General features: G+C 40.8%; 1 protein-coding gene and 1 pseudogene across 1 annotated transcript; one reads left to right on the top strand and one right to left on the bottom strand.

Annotated features, from left to right (window-relative positions):
• The first annotated feature begins 678 nt into the window (after positions 1 to 678).
• LOC126618013 (uncharacterized) lies at positions 679 to 12708 on the top strand (annotated as a pseudogene).
• Positions 12709 to 16119: 3411 nt separating this feature from the next.
• On the bottom strand, positions 16120 to 18751 carry LOC126618012 (ras-related protein RABC2a-like). Its single transcript, XM_050286087.1, has 6 exons — positions 18279 to 18751; positions 17611 to 17679; positions 17454 to 17519; positions 17107 to 17228; positions 16671 to 16799; positions 16120 to 16419 (listed from the first exon to the last, which is right to left on the bottom strand). The coding sequence occupies exons 1-6, from the start codon at positions 18415 to 18417 to the stop codon at positions 16309 to 16311; spliced, it is 636 nt and encodes a 211-aa protein (XP_050142044.1). The 5' UTR covers positions 18418 to 18751; the 3' UTR covers positions 16120 to 16308.

Below are 18751 nucleotides of genomic sequence, written 5' to 3'. Positions count from 1 at the left end.
TTTTCTACACTCACAATGTTTGCTAGCTCGCTATATAATCAACTTAAATCAGTTATATCTATCATGCAATGCATTTCCTTCCAATTTTTTGTGATAAACTAATAGATAATTGACTAAATAAATATCCTGCAAAGTTTCAATAAAAAATTCCAAGTTTTTCTTACAATTTCCGTGGTTTTTATTCAATTTTTATCGATATCGATAATATCCCGATATTTCCATCGAAATTTTCGTGTTTTTAAACTACCATATTTCCGATATCATCGATATTTTATACCTTGGTCAAGAGACAGTAGGTGACGGTGAGCCCCATTCCACATAACCAATTCTCCGAATGCCCAAAACTGTAATTTTAACAGAAGACATATGGGTGCGTTTGGTACGTGGGACGGGACGGGACGGAACGGGACGAGGCGTTCCGTCCCGCGTTTGGTGCGCCAAAAATGGGTGGAACGGACTGTTCCACGGGACAGATTTTGAGTGTTTTTGCGTTCCACCTCCCCCTGGAACGGGTTTGTTCCACGTTTGTGGAACGCAATGTTTTACCATTTTAAGACAAATATACCCCATGTCTTTTTCAAAAATTACACCTTCGTTCCGTCCCGTCCCGTCTCGTTCCGTTCCGTTCCGTCTGCGTACCAAACGCACCCATATAAGCACCCCCTCTAAACCTTAAAATTAGAACTCTCGTGAGAGACGCAGCGAAACAAAACCCCATAAAATTCAAGACAATGGCGGTTCCAGGGCGGGGGAATGGTCTGATGGAGGAGCACGACAACGAGGACAAACGCTCTGTTGGAAGAAGAGGGTTTGGAGGAGCTTGATGCTCACGCGCCTCCCCACCTTCGCGCCATCGCAGACGCCTCTCAGCGGGGCGACCTCGACGCCCTTCGCCTCGCTCTCGGTATACCCACTTCCACTTTCCAGCTGATTTTTCACTTTGATTTCTTAATTGGTTGATAATCATTTGATTTAGTCGTTTCAGCCTATTTTGATATACTTATAAACCCAATTAACTTAAACAACTTACTTTTCTGAATATATTCAGTAGAGTTTGGTTATACAAGCTTAATTTAGCTTGTGTTTGACTGATTAGTGTACTAAAAAGCTCAAAGCTCTGGTCCGTTTGATAACTTTCGTCATTAGTGTTTAGCTTTCACTTTTTGTATTTGGATACGAGGAAAGTATACGGGGAAGAAAATGAAAAAAAATGTACGAAAACACAATCTTGAAAGTGGAAACATTGGGTCTGTTTGATAACGACTTTGTTTTTAGTGTTTGGATTTTACTTTTTGTATTTGAATATGAGGAAAGCATGTGGGAGAAGAATGAATGAAAACAAAACTTGAAAGTGGAAACTACTAAACATGGTTTTTGAATTTTGGGTTTTAGTTTCAGTTTTGTGTACATTTTGTTGAATTTTTCAGGTTGACGGGCCGGAGGCCACTCTAAGAACACTGATAATGTCTTTAACTTGGTAATTACCACTTGTAGGTGTGGGGTTTTATTACAAAAGACCTCAGTATTAGTTAGAGTGGGGTAATCATATTTAAACTCATTATTTATTTCTTTCCGCCACCAATGTGGGATAGCCAACACATTTTGAATTTTCACTTTTCCCATCATTTTTTGATACATTTCTTCTACATCTATCCGACCATCATTCTTCTACTCTTCTATGTACTTCCCCTCTATTCTAAATTTCAAATATTAAATATAAAAATCGTAACCGAAGGCTAAAAGCAAAATGGTTATCACAAGGGCCGTTTGATTTTTATGTGTTTAAATACCTGCCCATTTTAGTTATTTCATTGTACTAATATTCATGATTTTTTAAATTTGTTTTCTTGGGGTATTTAATTGCTTATGTACATATACATGAGTCAAAATAAACACACAAGAGGGAGCCTTCACAAAGGTTGCTTAGGAGAAGTCTCAGCAGTCGGTAGAGCCTCAGAAAGAGAAGGCACCGGAGGGGGATCATTTGGAGCCTCAGTACTGGACAGAACCCTAGAAGGAGGAGGCATCAGAGGTTGATCATTTGGAGCTTCATTACGCGGTACAGCCCCAGAAGACGAAGGCAATAAATGCCTTTGGAACAAACCCACAAATCTCTGATGATCAAGTAAAACCTGACCATCAGTTTCCTTCATCTGGTCAAGCTTCCTCTTCATGTTTGTAGCATAGTCATGTGCGAGCCGGTGCAACTGTTTATTCTCATGCTTGAGCCCTCTAATCTCCTGTTTGAGACTCATCACTTCAGCCGCCAATGATTCAACTTGGCGGGTTCGAGCAAATAGGCGTTGGGCCATATTAGACACAGAACCTGCACACTAAACACTGAGAGCCAGCGAATCCTTAACAGCTAACTCATCAGACCGTTTGGAAAGTAGTCTGTTATCTTTGGGAGTGAGAAGGTTCCTGGCCACCACCGCAGCGGTCATATCATTCTTCATCACGGAATCCCCAACGGTAAGAGGACCAGTGGGGGAGACGAAGGATGGACGCCATATGTTGTCTGGAGAAGGCGGGGCTGCCTCTTCAACAAGGTTCAAGTCAAAACGACGGTCGGAGGGGCCAGACATTTTCAAAGGTGTTGAAGAGAGAAGAGGTCGGACAAATCAAGATCTTAGAAGTGCAAGAATGAAGCTTCTACTGGTGGAGATTCAAGTGTGCTTTGGAACTTAATGCCAGCCCCTATAAAAATCTGCACTCGACGGAGCTTCAGAAATCGAAGAGGCGCCTGCTCAGAAATCGAAGAGGCGTTTGCTTTCTCAAAAGCTGGGCTGCTTAGAGATCACGAGGGTTGATCTCAGAAATCGAAGAGGCGTTTGCTTTCTCAAAAGTTGGGCTGCTCAAAGACCACAAAGGCCGATCTCAGAAATCGAAGAGGCGCTCACTTTCTCAAAAGCTGGGCTCCCCAGAGACCACGAGGGCCGATCTCAGAAATCGAAGAGGCACCTACTTTTCCAGCCTTGTCAGCACCTGTCACACGCACACTCAGCTTTGCGGAAATTATGGGCATTCTATCGAAGACTTCTGGGGAAGTAGAAAACACATGAATCTTACTGTTCAATCACCCACTTGCCACACGCAACAATAGCTCATGGGTACCACAGAAAACTTTGCCAAAGTTCTCTGCCAAAGTTGAGCACGTGAAGCTTGCAGCTCCCACTTCATCACTCTGACCAAGAAGGGTAAAAGAATAGCAAATAAACAGCACTAACAAAGTTTAAACCCATAAATTTTGAAGGTCTAGCTACCATATTATTACCCACAAGGGTAAAGGAACAGTACCACTGCTGGATAATTGGAAAGTCCCTGTGTGTCAACCTCTGTGCTTCGTGGCAAGGTAGACTAGCAAACATGCCCAACCTTTACTCACATTCGAGAAAACACTCCCAATAAGATTGCTTGCTCCAAAATCGAAGAGGCACCGTCCTCCGAATCTCGAGAGCCAGACTCCCAACATGACTACTTTCTTAAAAATCGAAGAGAAGCTTCGTGGCAAGGTAGACTAGCAAACATGCCCAACCTTTACTCACATTCGAGAAAACACTCCCAACAAGATTGCTTGCTCCAAAATCGAAGAGGCACCGCCCTCCGAATCTCGAGAGCCAGACTCCCAACATGATTACTTTCTCAAAAATCGAAGAGACGCTGCTCCCCGAATCTTCGAGAGCCAGACCCCCAGCATGATTGCTTTCTCAAAAATCGATGAGGCATCGTTCTCCGAATCAATCGAAGAGGCGCTCGCTTTCTCAAAAGCTGGGCTGCTCAGAGACCACGAGGGCCAATCTCAGAAATCGAAGAGACACCTACTTTTCTAGCCTTGTCAGCACCTGTCACACGCACACTCAGCTTTGCAGAAATTATGGGCATTCTGTCGAAGACTTCTGGTGAAGTAGAAAGCACATGAATCTTACTGTTCAATCACCCACTTCCCACACGCAACAATAGCTCATGGGTACCACATATAACTTTGCCAAAGTTGAGCACGTGAAGCTTGCAGCTCCCACTACATCGCTCTGACCAAGAAAGGTAAAAGAATAGCAAAGAAACAGCACTAACAAAGTTTAGACACATAAATTTTGAAGGTCTAGCTACCATATTATTACCCACAAGGGTAAAGGAACAGTACCACTGCTGGATAATTGGAAAGTCCCTGTGTGTCAACCTCTGTGCTTCGTGGCAAGGTAGACTAGCAAACATGCCCAACCTTTACTCACATTCGAGAAAACACTCCCAACAAGATTGCTTGCTCCAAAATCGAAGAGGCACCGTCCTCCGAATCTCGAGAGCCAGACTCCCAACATGACTACTTTCTCAAAATTGAAGAGAGGGTAAAGGAACAGTACCATTGCTGGATAATTGGAAAGTCCCTGTGTGTCAACCTTTGTGCTTCGTGGCAAGGTAGACTAGCAAACATGCCCAACCTTTACTCACATTCGAGACAACACTCCCAACAAGATTGCTTGCTCCAAAATCGAAGAGGCACCGCCCTTCGAATCTCGAGAGCCAGACTCCCAACATGATTACTTCCTCAAAAATCGAAGAGACACTGCTCTCCGAATCTCGAGAGTCAGACCCCAACATGATTGCTTTCTCAAAAATCGAAGAGGCATCGTTTTCCGAATCTCGAGAGCCAGATACCACAGACCACTTTTTCAAAGTGCTCTGACAGAGTTAAAACATGTGAAACTGGCAGCTCCCACTACCGTGCTATGACCAAGCAGGGTAAAGGAATAGCATTACTACTTGTTGTTAGGGAGACTCCTATATATGTCGACCTCCATCCCCAACGGACAGGCAGACCTGCAAAAATGCTCAACCCTTCATCATATCTGAGAGGGCACTCCCAACGAAGCCTTTCGAAATATTCAGCTTTCTTTCCCCCCGATAATACCTCTGCAAACAAGCTATACTAGAGCAAGAATATCTCATATCATCAGGGTTAAAAGCAAGAGTATCCCATATCATGCTTTTTCCTTGTCTTTTCCTTTGGCCTTGTTTTTACCTGCAAGACAAGGAGAAAGAGAGCAATCAGTCAGCAGTTGGAATCAAGCTTCCAGCCAGGAACTGACTGCCTGGAACCCCTTACCTGATTACTTACCTGGCATTGCTCTCGAGTACTCATCTTCAACATCTTATGTTTCCAGGGAAGATTCCGCATCTGCTTGAGGAACAGATAGGGCAAGTGCGAAGGATACAAGGAAGCATGTGGAGACAAGCGTAACAGCACACGTGCCGATACATCCATTACTCTGTCAAAAGCAAAAGTATCCCATATCAGCAGGGTGGAACGTACTCTAGATTTGATGGACTTGTTTTGACCCTCAAATTCTTCAGTCGGCCTTATACTCTGGAGGAAACCAGAAAACCCTCCAGCTCAGTTCAAGAATAAGCCTGTGGAAAGTTACTTCTTCAAAAGCAAAAGTATCTCATATCATCTCTTCTCATTTTTCTTCTCTTTATCCTTCATGCTGCTGCAAGATGGGGAGAAGGTGAACAATCAGTCGGAGCTCTGATTGCTTACCTTGTCTGTCACCTCTTTCAGCAGACCCCCTAGCTCGGCGACTTGGGGGACTCCTACTACATGGTTTGTATCGCGCTTGACCAAGCCTGAAACTACAAGTAAGCTTCAAGTGAAATTGATACATTACCTTGTGCATCTCCACCAGTTAAAGATACCACCCCTGGATGGAGGAAGAGTACTTCCAGAGAAGATGCCACATCTACCTATGAGACAGATAAGGCAAGTCAAGACGACACCACACTCCGATACTTAGAAGTTTCGTGATTACGAGATCATTCTCCCACAATATTTCCTAATGTCATTTGTACTAAATCATTCACTTGTACTCACTAAAGGAGAGCTTGAACCTATGTACTTGTGTAAACCCTTCACAATTAATGAGAACTCTTCTATTCCGTGGACGTAGCCAATCTGGGTGAACCACGTACATCTTGTGTTTGCTTTCCTATCTCTATCCATTTATATACTTATCCACACTAATGACCGGAGCAATCTAGCGAAGATCACAAAAAGCGACCGTTTTCGCTACCTAGGATCTATCTTGCAAGAGAACGGAGAATTAGATGGAGATCTCAACCATAGAATACGAGCTGGATGGATGAAGTGTAAGAATGCATCCGGCGTGTTGTGTGACCGTCGTAGGCCACTGAAGCTCAAGGGAAAATTTTATAGGACGGCAATAAGGCCAGCGATGTTGTATGGCACAGAATGTTGGGCGGTGAAGCATCAACACGTACACAAAATGGGTGTAGCGGAGATGAGGATGCTTCGTGGGATGTGTGGGCACACGAGAAAGGATAAGATTGGGAATGAGGATATCCGAGGTAAAGTAGGAGTAGCCGAAATTGTAGGAAAGATGAGAGAAAATCGGCTCCGGTGATTTGGACATGTGCAAAGAAGGCCGACTGACGCTCCGGTTCGAAGATGTGACTACGGGACAGAGGTTCAGGGCCGAAGGGGTAGAGGAAGACCTAGGAAAACTTTGGAAGAGACTCTAAGAAAAGACTTAGAGTACTTGGATCTAACGGAGGACATGACACAAAACCGAGCGCAATGGCGTTCTAGGATTCATATAGCCGACCCCACTTAGTGGGAAAAGGCTTTGTTGTTGTTGTTGTTGTGGGGTATTTAATTGCTCCATTTTGATTTCTGGGCGTTATCTAATTTCTACCGATGCTTTCCCAAATCCCCTTCTTTCTGATTTGTATACAGATAACTTAGTAGGTAGCATTGATGATTCAGTGGAAGATGGAGACACAGCTCTCCATCTGGCCTGTCTATATGGTAATCTTTCTTGTGTCCAGGTCAGTCATCTGCTTAGTATGTGGTTCTGTTTTCATTTTGTTGAGTAATACTTTGAGCTGAAAATAATTCTTCGGATGTGGTTACTTTTGGAGAGAGGAGCAAAATTGGAGGCTAAGGATGAAGATGGAGCAATTCCTTTGCATGATGCTTGTGCTGGGGGTAGGCTATAAAAACTTTCTAACTATTACGATGTTTGAATTATCTTTCTATGCAATTTTTTTATTTTTTCCTAAATGATTGATGTAGGATACACCGAAGTGGTTCAACTTTTAATTAACAGTGCTAATGATGCTGAGCATGAAAAGAAAATGCTAGAAACAGTTGATGCTGAAGGTAATACTGTGAGTATTACTCGAATCCCATCTTTATTGTGTTTTATGTGGGAGTTTGGATAGATGATTAGATGTTAAAATTGTGAGAGTTTAGAGAGAGAGATTTAGTAAGAAAGTTTAGAGAGAGAGAGAAGAAATAAAATTGTGAATTATATTATTCAATAATATTACACTTGGTATATATATACCATCATTTACATATATCCTCACTACTTATCTTACTAGCTAAGTAAAGTAAAACAAACTTTACTTAACTACCCTTAACATCCCCCCTCAAACTAAGCTGAGGTAGCCGAAGTGAGAGTTTGTCACGGAGAAAAAGAAACCGATCCTTGGATAAAGCCTTAGTACATATGTCGGCAGTTTGATCCTGTGTACAGACAAAATGCACAGTGATGGAGTTGGCCAAAACTTTCTCACGAATAAAGTGATAATCAATCTCCACATGCTTGGTTCGAGCATGAAACAGAGGATTCTTAGCAAGAGAAAGAGCAGAGATGTTATCATACCAAAGTTTAGGAGGGCACGGAAGCAGGAGACCAATATCAACTAACAGCTTGCAGATCCAAGTTAACTCAGCAGCAGTATTAGCTAAAGAACGATATTCCGCTTCAGTTGAGGATCGAGCAACAGTGGGTTGCTTCTTGGCACTCCAACTAATAAGAGAATCACCCAGAAAGATACAAAAACCACCTGTGGAACGCCGATCAATAGGGCAACCAGCCCAATCGGCATCTGAGAAACTATTAATACTGAGGGGTGCAGAGCATTTGGGAAACCAAAGACCAAGAGTAATCGTGCCCTTCAAGTATCGGAGAATACGCTTGACAACCTGAAGATGTGATTCCCGAGGAGTGTGCATGAACTGACATACGAGATTGACTGCAAAGGACAAATCGGGTCGGGTCCAGGTTAAGTATTGAAGGCCGCCAACTAAGGATCTGTATTCTTCAGGATTGGACAGTAAGGGAGAAGAATGATCCAATTTAGAAGTACTCAGAGGAGTAACACAAGGTTTAGCACCATCCATGTGTGCCTTCTTGAGAAGATCCAGAATATATTTAGGCTGATTGATGAAGATGCCCTGAGAAGATCGCTTGACTTCAATACCAAGAAAATAATGCAGGAGTCCCAAATCCTTAACAGGAAATAATGCACAGAGTTGAGAAATCACAGAGTGACAAGCTGCAGAATCAGGGCCAGTGACGAGGATATCATCCACATAAACCAAGACATAGACCACAGAATCACTGTTCTTAACAAATAAAGAGTGATCATTGTTGGATCCAGAGAAACCAAGAGACTGTAATGCAGTTGTTAACTTGGCATACCAGGCTCGGGGAGCCTGTTTGAGACCGTACAGGGACTTATGCAATTGACAGACATGATGGGGTTGAGTAGGATCTTCAAACCCGGGAGGTTGAACCATAAAAACAGACTCAGTAAGGGTGCCATGCAGAAAAGCATTACTCACATCCAACTGGTTGATAGACCAATCAAATTTAGCTGCAAGGGTTAAGAGAATGCGGATAGTGACTGGTTTGGCAACCGGACTGAATGTCTCATTGTAATCTAAGCCCTGTTGCTGATGAAATCCCTTGGCAACCAGACGGGCTTTGTATCTGTCCACTGAGCCATCAGGTTTCCGTTTAATACGAAAAACCCATTTACAACCTACTAAATTCTGAGAGGAAGTAGGAGGAACCAAAGACCAGGTACCAGTTTGAAAAAGCGCATTGAACTCTTCCTGCATAGCTTGTCGCCAGGGCAGGTGTTTAGAGGCTTGAAGGTAGGTGGAAGGTGTGTAATCAAGAGATAAAGAGGAGGGAAGAGGATGCTTAGTTGCTAGAAGAGCCTTCGGTTTAAAAATACCAGATTTTGATCTAGTGGTCATAGGATGAATATTAGGTAGAGAAGAGGGTGGTAAGGAAGCTGTAGAAGAAGAAGGAGATAAGGGAATGGAATCAGAGATAGGTAACGAGACAGGAGAGGAATGAGTAAATGTTAATGAGGTTGGGATGGAGGGGGAATTGAAAATAGATGGAACTGGAGAGGAAGGACGGACAGGAGGTGAAGAAGAATGAAAAGGAAATGTGGTTTCATCAAAGATAACATGGCGAGAAATATAAAGGCGCCCAGTTTGAGCATCCAAACAACGATAACCTTTATGATTAAGGCTATAGCCTAAAAAGACACAAGCTTTGCTTCTCGGATCAAGTTTAGAGGAAGTGTAAGGTTGGAGCCAAGGATAACACCTACAACCGAAAACTTTCAAAGTTGTGTAATCTGGGGCTTTATGAAACAAGATTTCCCAAGGAGAGAGTTTACTACCAGTAGGCATGCGATTGATGAGATAAAGAGCCGTGGAGAATGATTCAACCCAATAAGAATGAGGTACTTGAGATGCTGTAAGAAGAGTCCGAGCAGTTTCGACTAAATGCCTGTGCTTTCTTTCAGCACACCCGTTTTGTTCTGGAGTATGAGGGCAGCTCAGTTGATGAGAGATCCCATGTGTCTTCAAGAAATCAGAAAATTGATGATTAACAAACTCTCCACCAGAATCAGATCGCAGAGTAATAACCTTGAAACCCAAGAGATTTTCAACCACAGATTTGAAGTGAACAAAGGTACTGAAAACCTCAGATTTATATTTCAGTGGAAAGAACCATGAATACTTGGAAAAGTCATCAACCAATAGAAGATAATATCGAAATCCATTAACAGAAGGAACGGGCGCAGGACCCCATACATCAGTATGCAACAGCTCAAGAGGCTTGGTTGTTGTACAAGAAACAGAGGTAAATGGTTTGCGAGAACATTTGCCTAAAGCACAACTAGAGCATACAAATTTATGAATGTGATCTGAACAAGAGATACGAGACTGAGAGCCTAGTTTATGTAAAATCTTGAATGATGGATGGCCTAAGCGATGATGCCAAATGCCCTGAGAAGCTGTAGTACTGGTCACATAAGCTTGATGATTGTCTGCAACAGGAGGTGCAAGAAAAGGATAAAAGCCAGCTTTGACAGGACCCTTAAAAAGCTCCTTCCCCGAAGTAAGATCCTTCACAAGGAAGTGAAAAGGATATAGATGAATGGAGCACCAGTTATCAACAATAAATTGATTGGCAGAAATCAAATCTTGTTTCAGATCAGGAACATGCAACACATTGTGCAAATCAAAAGTATGAGTAGAGGTAGGAAGACAAGAAGAACCAAAATGAGTGATAGGCAAACCTTTGCCATCGCCAATATAAACTTGATCAGGACCACTGTAGGGTTCAGGACTGTGAAGATTTGTATACGAGTTGGTCATATGAGAACTGGCACCGGTATCAAGAAGCCATGTGGGAGCATTGGAAGCATTGGAAGGAGGGAAAGCATTGGAAGCAGTATTCGCATGATATGCAGTTTGTGAATGCTTGGTACCATAGTTAGGATTCAGACGATGCGGACAATCAATAGCCTCATGATCAGATTGACGGCAAATTTGACAGGAAGTTCTTCGATTGAAATTGTGGAAATTTGGTTTGGATCCACGATTATTCTTCTGTTGACCTTGGCGAGAGAAATGCTGACCTTGGCGAGAGAAATTCGGACCTTGGCGACTGAAATTCTGACATTGGCGAGAGAAATTCTGAAAATTTCTAGGATGAGAAAAATTCCGATCGAAGCCACGGCCATGAGAAGAAACAAAGTACGCCTGAGAAGGAGAATCAGCAGGTGGTGTAGGGAGAATGCCAGCAGAGGAATGATATGCTTGAAATGGCACTGAGGGAGAAACCTTCTTGCGATTTGCCAATTGAATCTCCTTACTAAGCAATAAGCCATGTAACTCATCAACAGTAGTGGAACCAAGACGAAATTGAATAGTGTCAACAAAAGCATCATATTCAGGCGGTAAGCCATGAAGAAGGACAGAGATGAGTTCCGAATCAGCAATCGGAGCACCAGCAGTCGCAAGAGCATCAGCAATTTCTTCAATTTGTTGAAGATAAGCAGCCGCAGTGGAATCACCTTTGGTAATCGTGCGAAGACGAGAGCGTAGTTCATGAATATGTGATTGCGACGCTATAGCAAGACGAGATTCCAGTTTTGCCCACAGATCTCGAGCAGAGGTAACACCAACAGTGTAGGGAATCAGAGAATCCGAGAGTGTCGAATTGATCCAGATCAGAATGTTTTGATCATTCTCAAACCAGGTGATATATTGAGGATTCACAGTCGAAGTGCGATGTCCTGAAGAATCCAGAAGATACATGGGCGGCGCCACCAGAGATCCATCAATGAGGCCGGTGAGATTGTACCGACGAAAAATTGGTGCAAATAAAGCACTCCAGGTGATCCAATTTGTAGTTGTGAGTTTAATCGGAACCAGCGAACCAATATTCTAAATAGTAAGCGAAGAACTGACCGAATTAGGGCACGAATTTGGGGCCGAAGAATCTGCAGGAGATGGCTGCGAGGAAGAATCAGAGGGAGACGATACCGCCATTGTTGGTAGCGACAAGAAGCAAAAGGAGAGAACACAGAGAACGCAGAGAGACGAAGGATCGTTGGAGGTCGTTAGACACCGGCGAGTGATACCATGTGAGAGTTTAGAGAGAGAGATTTAGTAAGAAAGTTTAGAGAGAGAGAAGAAATAAAATTGTGAATTATATTATTCAATAATATTACACTTGGTATATATATACCATCATTTACATATATCCTCACTACTTATCTTACTAGCTAAGTAAAGTAAAACAAACTTTACTTAACTACCCTTAACAAAAATGAATTCTTGCTTTCAAATGGGAACTGTGTATTAAATGTTGTAACGGGGCTTGATTTTCATAAATGTTTGTGGTCATTTTTCTGACAAATCTTCAGCAGCCTCTTCATCATGCAGCAAGAGGTGAACATGCTGATATCATAAGATTGTTGCTGGCATCTGGAGCTTTGCCTACCAAGGCGAACCTATATGGAAAGGTTTGTGTTTGAAATTTTATACTTATTAATCGATTTTGCTATAGTCTCTGTTGTGGATTTTCTCATTGAAAATTCGGGCAGATCCCAAGTGACCTACCAGAGGCCGTCACAGAAGCTAGAAGACTTTTGGACGCTGCCTCTGCTGGTATGGCATGCCAGTAGGCTTTATTATCGGAATTTTTTTTCAAGGATCCCAATGTTCTTTGCTTTTGTTGATCATCAGTTGCGAACACAAGACGTTGAGGATTTTCACCTCCAGATGCACTTGAGCGAGAGTCATCAGAACACAATTTCGCAATCTTGTAGTTCAACAAAGAGCTTCCTGCACAATTACGCCCGAACTCCTCCGCAAAGTATTGGTGTAAAGCCCTGTGTTTAGTGTAAATGCTTGTAACACCCAAGAAGATCCTTGACGGAGACGAGGCATTTGCTTTTCTATTAGTTTGTATAATATGCAATTCTGCGAGCTTCTCATCATCAACTAATCCATGTATTGTGATTAATATTGGTTATCATGTAAAGGAGAATGACTTACATAAAACGAGTTGCATTCCTGTCCAACAATACATTGTTGTGTATTTTTTTCTCTCGTGGCTAAGCATTATTGTTTTCAAATGCCTCGATGAAGCCAACATCGTCCCATGTAAATTGCTCATTTCAGCAGACGGAAGTTGAGAAAATTAAAACAAAAGGACAACTTACTTGAAATAAAAATGATAACGTCACAAAAAATAGTGCTATTCACGTCTCTTTTTACCTCTCACATCTTTGTTAATTTTTGTAGTTCATTCGATCCAACTGTCAACATAATAAACAACATCATCCCAGATTTTCTGCCACATGTGAAGGGAGCTCTGCTATGGATATGCCTGTCAACCTAAACCTTGAAACATCACCTTCCACACCCAAACAGCTCCAAACCCGAAAGACTGGAACAGCCTCCGGGAACAAGTTGGATTGTTGTAAAAACTCAGGTTCGCTGTTATGCAAGTTTAGATTCTCTTTCAGCCATGATCAAAGAAAGTGGATATATTCCTGATCTTCGATGGGTTTTTCGTGACGAAGAGGGTTAGGTAGAAAGGGGGATCAAAATCTTGTTAATGCCTATTGCTGTGGATTGGGAGGGAACAGCATGAAGAACTTCGTCTCGACTGGATTCTTACTTAGGCTTGAAGAATGATTCCGTCGGGTACATTCGTGTTGAGACAGGGGGATCTAGTAGTTTTTGGTCTGTGAAGATACATTGTTAGGTGCTCTGTTTTATTTTCCCTTTGAGGCCAAACCTAAACCTGTGCTCGAGGGAGAGCTGTCCATATATTGATAAGGGATGTAGGGATTCTCGAGAAGAGAGGACTCGTGGTTGTCCCTTCCGGACTTCCTGGATCTCATGAGTGAATAGAAAGTTAGATCTACGTTGAATCTCACCTGAATTGCCCCACATGATGTGAAAGAAAACCTTCCTGGAATATGAAAGTTTCTCAAAAGCATGTAAGAACAGCCATGAAACAAGTGTTAATTAATATAGCTCAAAAGTCAAAGGGCCAGTGTGAGATTTCAAACATGGAGATTTACTTCATTTTAAAAAACTGCTAAATACATTGGGAACTATTAAAAGCATGAACTACAAATCTGTAAAGAAAAAAGGCTTCCAGATAAGTTTAAACTATCAACTCTCAAGTTAGCATCGTTATTGTTTTTGAGTTGGATGTTGGCTTCCTAACATGGTATTAAAAGGGATTTATAAGTGTGTGCATTGTTAAATCACCCAACACCATGTGTTAACCAAGTAATTTATAGCTAAAGAGCAAGATATGCCACACAAAACCTGTATTTAGATGTCAATCACTAAAAGCTAATAAAAATTCCTAATCTAACCATCCCTATACTAACAGTTTGGAGAAGGATCAGAACTTCTTGTCCAAATTTGTGTTCATTTTATTTCAATTGTCCATCAGAGCTTAAGAAGAATGATTAAATAAAGACAATGGCATGCCAGAGAAAAAATACCTGCCTTTTAAACTTCAGTAATGCATAGTCTTGTTGTGGTTTTTGTTTTTTTTCGAAAACCAGACTAAGAGAATGGTCAACACCAACATCCTATGTGTTCAGATAATCACGAAGACTAAAATATAAGCTCACAAATATAATCCTAACACGATCAGATCATTGCCAACAAAAAATATCCATTATTAAAAACATAAGTGCATTGAGAAGGTGTAAAAAGGAGTAATGACCATAAAACTAATGATTTCATTCATCAGTCACATAGAGACAAATTGGTTTGTGGGCTTCACATTGAGGGATAAAGGGACTTATCAAAATAGATCCCACTAACCTCCCTATTTAAAAACGTAACATGATTTAGGTGATTAAAACTCATTTGAACAATCAGCAAAACTTGAGTGAAAACAATTAACTAATTAACCACTTGCACCCTGCTCACAGTGAAAAGTAATTTCAAATGAACAACCATATGAATCCAGAATCCAGATTTATTAAGATGGATGATTGGCTGATAAGAATCCAGAGTACAGATGAAAACTTGCTAAACTTGGCATTGGGCAATTCAAACAATTAAATGAAAGAACAAAATTATGTCCAATCATTCCCAAACAACCACTTTTGCCATAATTTTCTTCATTCATTCAATTGGTTGAATGACCAAATGACTAGCTTGCCACGGTTTCATCTGTGCCCTAGATTCTTGTAAAACATGAAGTTTAAAGAAACATGAAGCTTTAAAGTAACAGAAGCATAAATGAAAAACCTTGGAATAAACTGAACTTAAACGTAAATTGGCAATTGGGTTAAAAAATCTTGGAATTAAACTAAATCAGAAAATGAAAAGGACCTCCAATAAATTGACATTTTATATTTTTGGCTGGCAAAAAAATATGTATCTTTGCTGGAATATGTAAATAAAAATGCAAATTGACAAAAACTTTGAAATTGAAATGCACAAAAGCAAAGCAAATTAGAAAACCTTAAACCAAATGAAAGCCTAGAAATGGAACTGTTTTTAATCATTTAGGTTCAAATGATTGGCTGGAGAAAGGGCCATTCCTTGAATTTACATGATAAAAAACAGAACATAATTTAGGGATCCAAAAACTGAAACTGAGAAAAAAAAATTACAAAAAAAAAAATTGAGAAAAACAATTAAATTGAAATAACAATGATACTCCCAAAAAAAATTGGCAACCTTAGCGTATATGATACCCCCCAAAAACAAAAATAACAAAGACCAATTAAAGGAGTTCAAAATTTTAGAATGGGCAGATCAAACGTCTAGATGCATTTGGCTGTTCCCATCTAAAATTTTCAAACTGAAAAAAAACACACTAAAACCAGCTACACAACTGTAGAGCACAATTTTTAAGGGTGCCACTGCAATTGAAATAACTTCTAGATACAATAAAAGGTCGTACCCAGTGCACAAGGCTCCCGCTTTACGCAGGGTCTGGGAGAGGTGAATGTCGGCTAGCCTTACCCCCATTTATGGAGAGGCTGCTCCCAAGTCTCGAACCTGAGACCTACTACTCATGGGCGAAGGCACTTGCCATCGCACCAAGTGCGACCTCTAACTTCTAGATACAATGAGAGAAAAAAAATTATGGTAATCTGACATGAGAAATTCGGGTCCAAATACTATTCATTTGTATAGTGCAATTGAAAAGTCTTCTTTAGACTAAAGTAATAAAGGGTAGAAAAGAAATTTTCCCTACACCCGGTGCATAAAACGGGTGTCTCACATTTGTTACATTGTGTGCTCACACGACCATAAATGTGAAACATCCGTTTCATGCCATGGGTGTAAGAAAGTTCTCTTATAGCAATGATCTTGCAGAACTCAGCATGTGGAGATCTACAGAAAACTTATGGGCATGTATATGGATTAAGTGTTGCTAATGAATGTTTTTTTTTTCTTTTCTTCTCTGTTTATATAAAAATACAAGCAATTCTTCTTCCATAACATGGCGGAAAAACAAGGAAATTACATTTACACAAGCTAATACATAAGTTATATGAGTGCCAATTTGTGCATTATACGATTGAAACAAACAATTATGCAGTAAGACGGAAAAAAAAAAACATCGAAATTACATATACAAGATCTGTTCTTGATGTGAGTGGAGCTTCATACGAGGTGCACATGGTGGCATTTTACGAGCAACAACTACCGATAGGAGGTGCTTGATTTTCCTGTTTCTGCTTCAATATATTTCTCTTTGCCACGGTCGAACCTTCTTCCAAGAGACTAGGAACCTCCATTATCTGTTGCACAGTCCCAGTTGATTAGAATTAGGAACAGAAAAAAAAATACTGTGTGGAATAAAATCGTAGGGCGACTGCCTTGAGCTTGAGTAATTAGCAATATGATTAGAAAATTGCACTGCTAAAATTATGTCAACAAGTTTTTAGGGATATGCATCTGTCATTTAAGTAAAATACAGTTGCATCTGGCATGAGAACTTCAGTTCTAACTCTATCGAGCATGTTTAAAAGAAAAACTTTCTCGGAAGTACCTTCAACGCTAGCTCTTCGAAGCAGTGCTCCACATTTTCTCGAGTTTTAGCGCTACATTCAAGAAACAAACATCCGAGATCTTTTGCAAGAGAAATCCCCTCTTCTCTACTTACAGCCCTTTCAGATTCCTGGAATTGAAAAGAATTGATTCGTAACTTAACTCATTCAAGAAGTTGAGATAATAAGAGGTTTCACCAGATTTCTAAAAACATGGAATCTCTCAAAGATAGAGATCAAAATAGAGATGAGGACCACAAACTATTTCATCCATTTCTTGCTTTGGTTGTGATATAGGACGAGCATGGAGATAAGTTAATAAGACCTTTTCGGGCTGTATGCTTACTACGAGAGACAACGCCCCACAACTATCGATCACTTCTTGTTCGTTCTCTGGGATCAAGTTTTAAAATATAAGACAGAGAATACGAAACTTACTCTATCAACTTTATTCCCAACAAGCATCTTGACACAGTCCTGGTTAGTCGAGTACAGTTCCACTTCTTTAGCCCACACATCCGATATGTTCGTAAAGGTATCTCTCCGAGTCACATCATACACTAAAACAAAGCGAAGGAGTCATCCGTTAGCTAAAATCAGGCAACTGTTGGATGCAAGGTATTCTAAGAACTTAAGATTAGGTAATAGTTCCATGATACGAAAACAGACACTACTAAGAGAAGCAGGAGAAGTAGCTTCATATTTCCGAGGTGAAAGCAATGTCACATTTTCCTTACAGAAAACATAAAGATTTCGAAACCAAAATGGCGAAAGGGATAACGTACCAAGGATGATTCCTTGGGCATTTCTGTAGTAAGAGCTTGTTAATGTTCTGAACCTCTCCTGTCCAGCTGCAACACACAATGTTATTTGTTCCCAATTCATCATTTAAAATTTTATCAATAAATTGATGAGAAAATTTGGGTGTGAAGCTCTCTCTACCTGTGTCCCAAATAGTCATCTTGATTTTCTTCCCAGCTACAGTGAGCAGCTTGATTTTAAAATCCACACCTACGAACAATGCAACAAAACTCATCAAATATACTACAAATGGTTGTCCGTCCAAATCAAACCAAATTCTGCACAAGATACCCAAAGTTCTTCAAGCTACTAACTTCTTTGAGCCCATTCCTTGGAAAATTCTTGAATACCATATTCTCAACTACTCTAGTCTACAAGAAGATGAATTGGAACTTCTAAACTACTCTAATCTACAGGAAGATGAATTGGAACTTGGGTGCGAGTGTGGGCACACTGCCGAACTAGCCTAACCCACGTCTGCAATATTCTCTTCTTAATCACAACACTATTTAGACCAACTTTTTAGACCAAATTTGTAAACAATGTGATGGGATTACCAATAGAAAATAAGCACATTAATCAACATTTAAATAATAATCCAATCGTCAACAACCACAACATATATATAATTTACGAAATTTAGGCTAAACAGTTGGTCTCCTAGCATTACCCTTATACGATCCAACAGTATACAAATATAGATACAACATTTGATCTCCTTACACCAGTAACACAAGAATTAACAAAATGACATTTTTATCACCTCCCAAATGAAATGTAAAAGATGGGGTTCAAAAGATTGATAATACCAATGGTGGGGGCAAGATCGTCAACAGAGTTGGAGATGAAGCTAACAAGCAGACTACTTTTGCCGACGGCGGAGTCTCCTATCAGCAAGATCTTGAACGACAGATCGTAGTTGCTGCTGCTCTGCCCTGAAGAACCCATTTCGGATCACTCTCTCTACCTCTCTCTCTCTCTCCCTCCCTCCCTCTCCCTCTCTGGGGTGATGATGGCTGCTTTTTCTCTCTGAACTGTCAATCTCTCTCTTTCTCTCTCTAAAAAGTAGAGAGAAAGAAACGTATACAAGGGAGGAGAGAGAGGAGGAAAGGTGGTAATGGCAATGGAGAGAATCACTGCAGCTATATCTTTTTTTGGAGTGGAAAGGCGAAGGAAGGAAGGAGGTGAAGAAAGAGAGGAGAAAAAGCTAAAGAAGAAGGGCTATTATACCTGAGCTCCATTGCCAGACAACTACCAACGTATTTATTCTTTTCTTTTCTCT

This window comes from Malus sylvestris, chromosome 4 (assembly GCF_916048215.2).
Source record: "Malus sylvestris chromosome 4, drMalSylv7.2, whole genome shotgun sequence".
NCBI lineage: Eukaryota > Viridiplantae > Streptophyta > Magnoliopsida > Rosales > Rosaceae > Malus > Malus sylvestris.
Note: the sequence above shows the minus strand (reverse complement) of the source record. Positions and strands in the feature narration are given on the sequence as shown.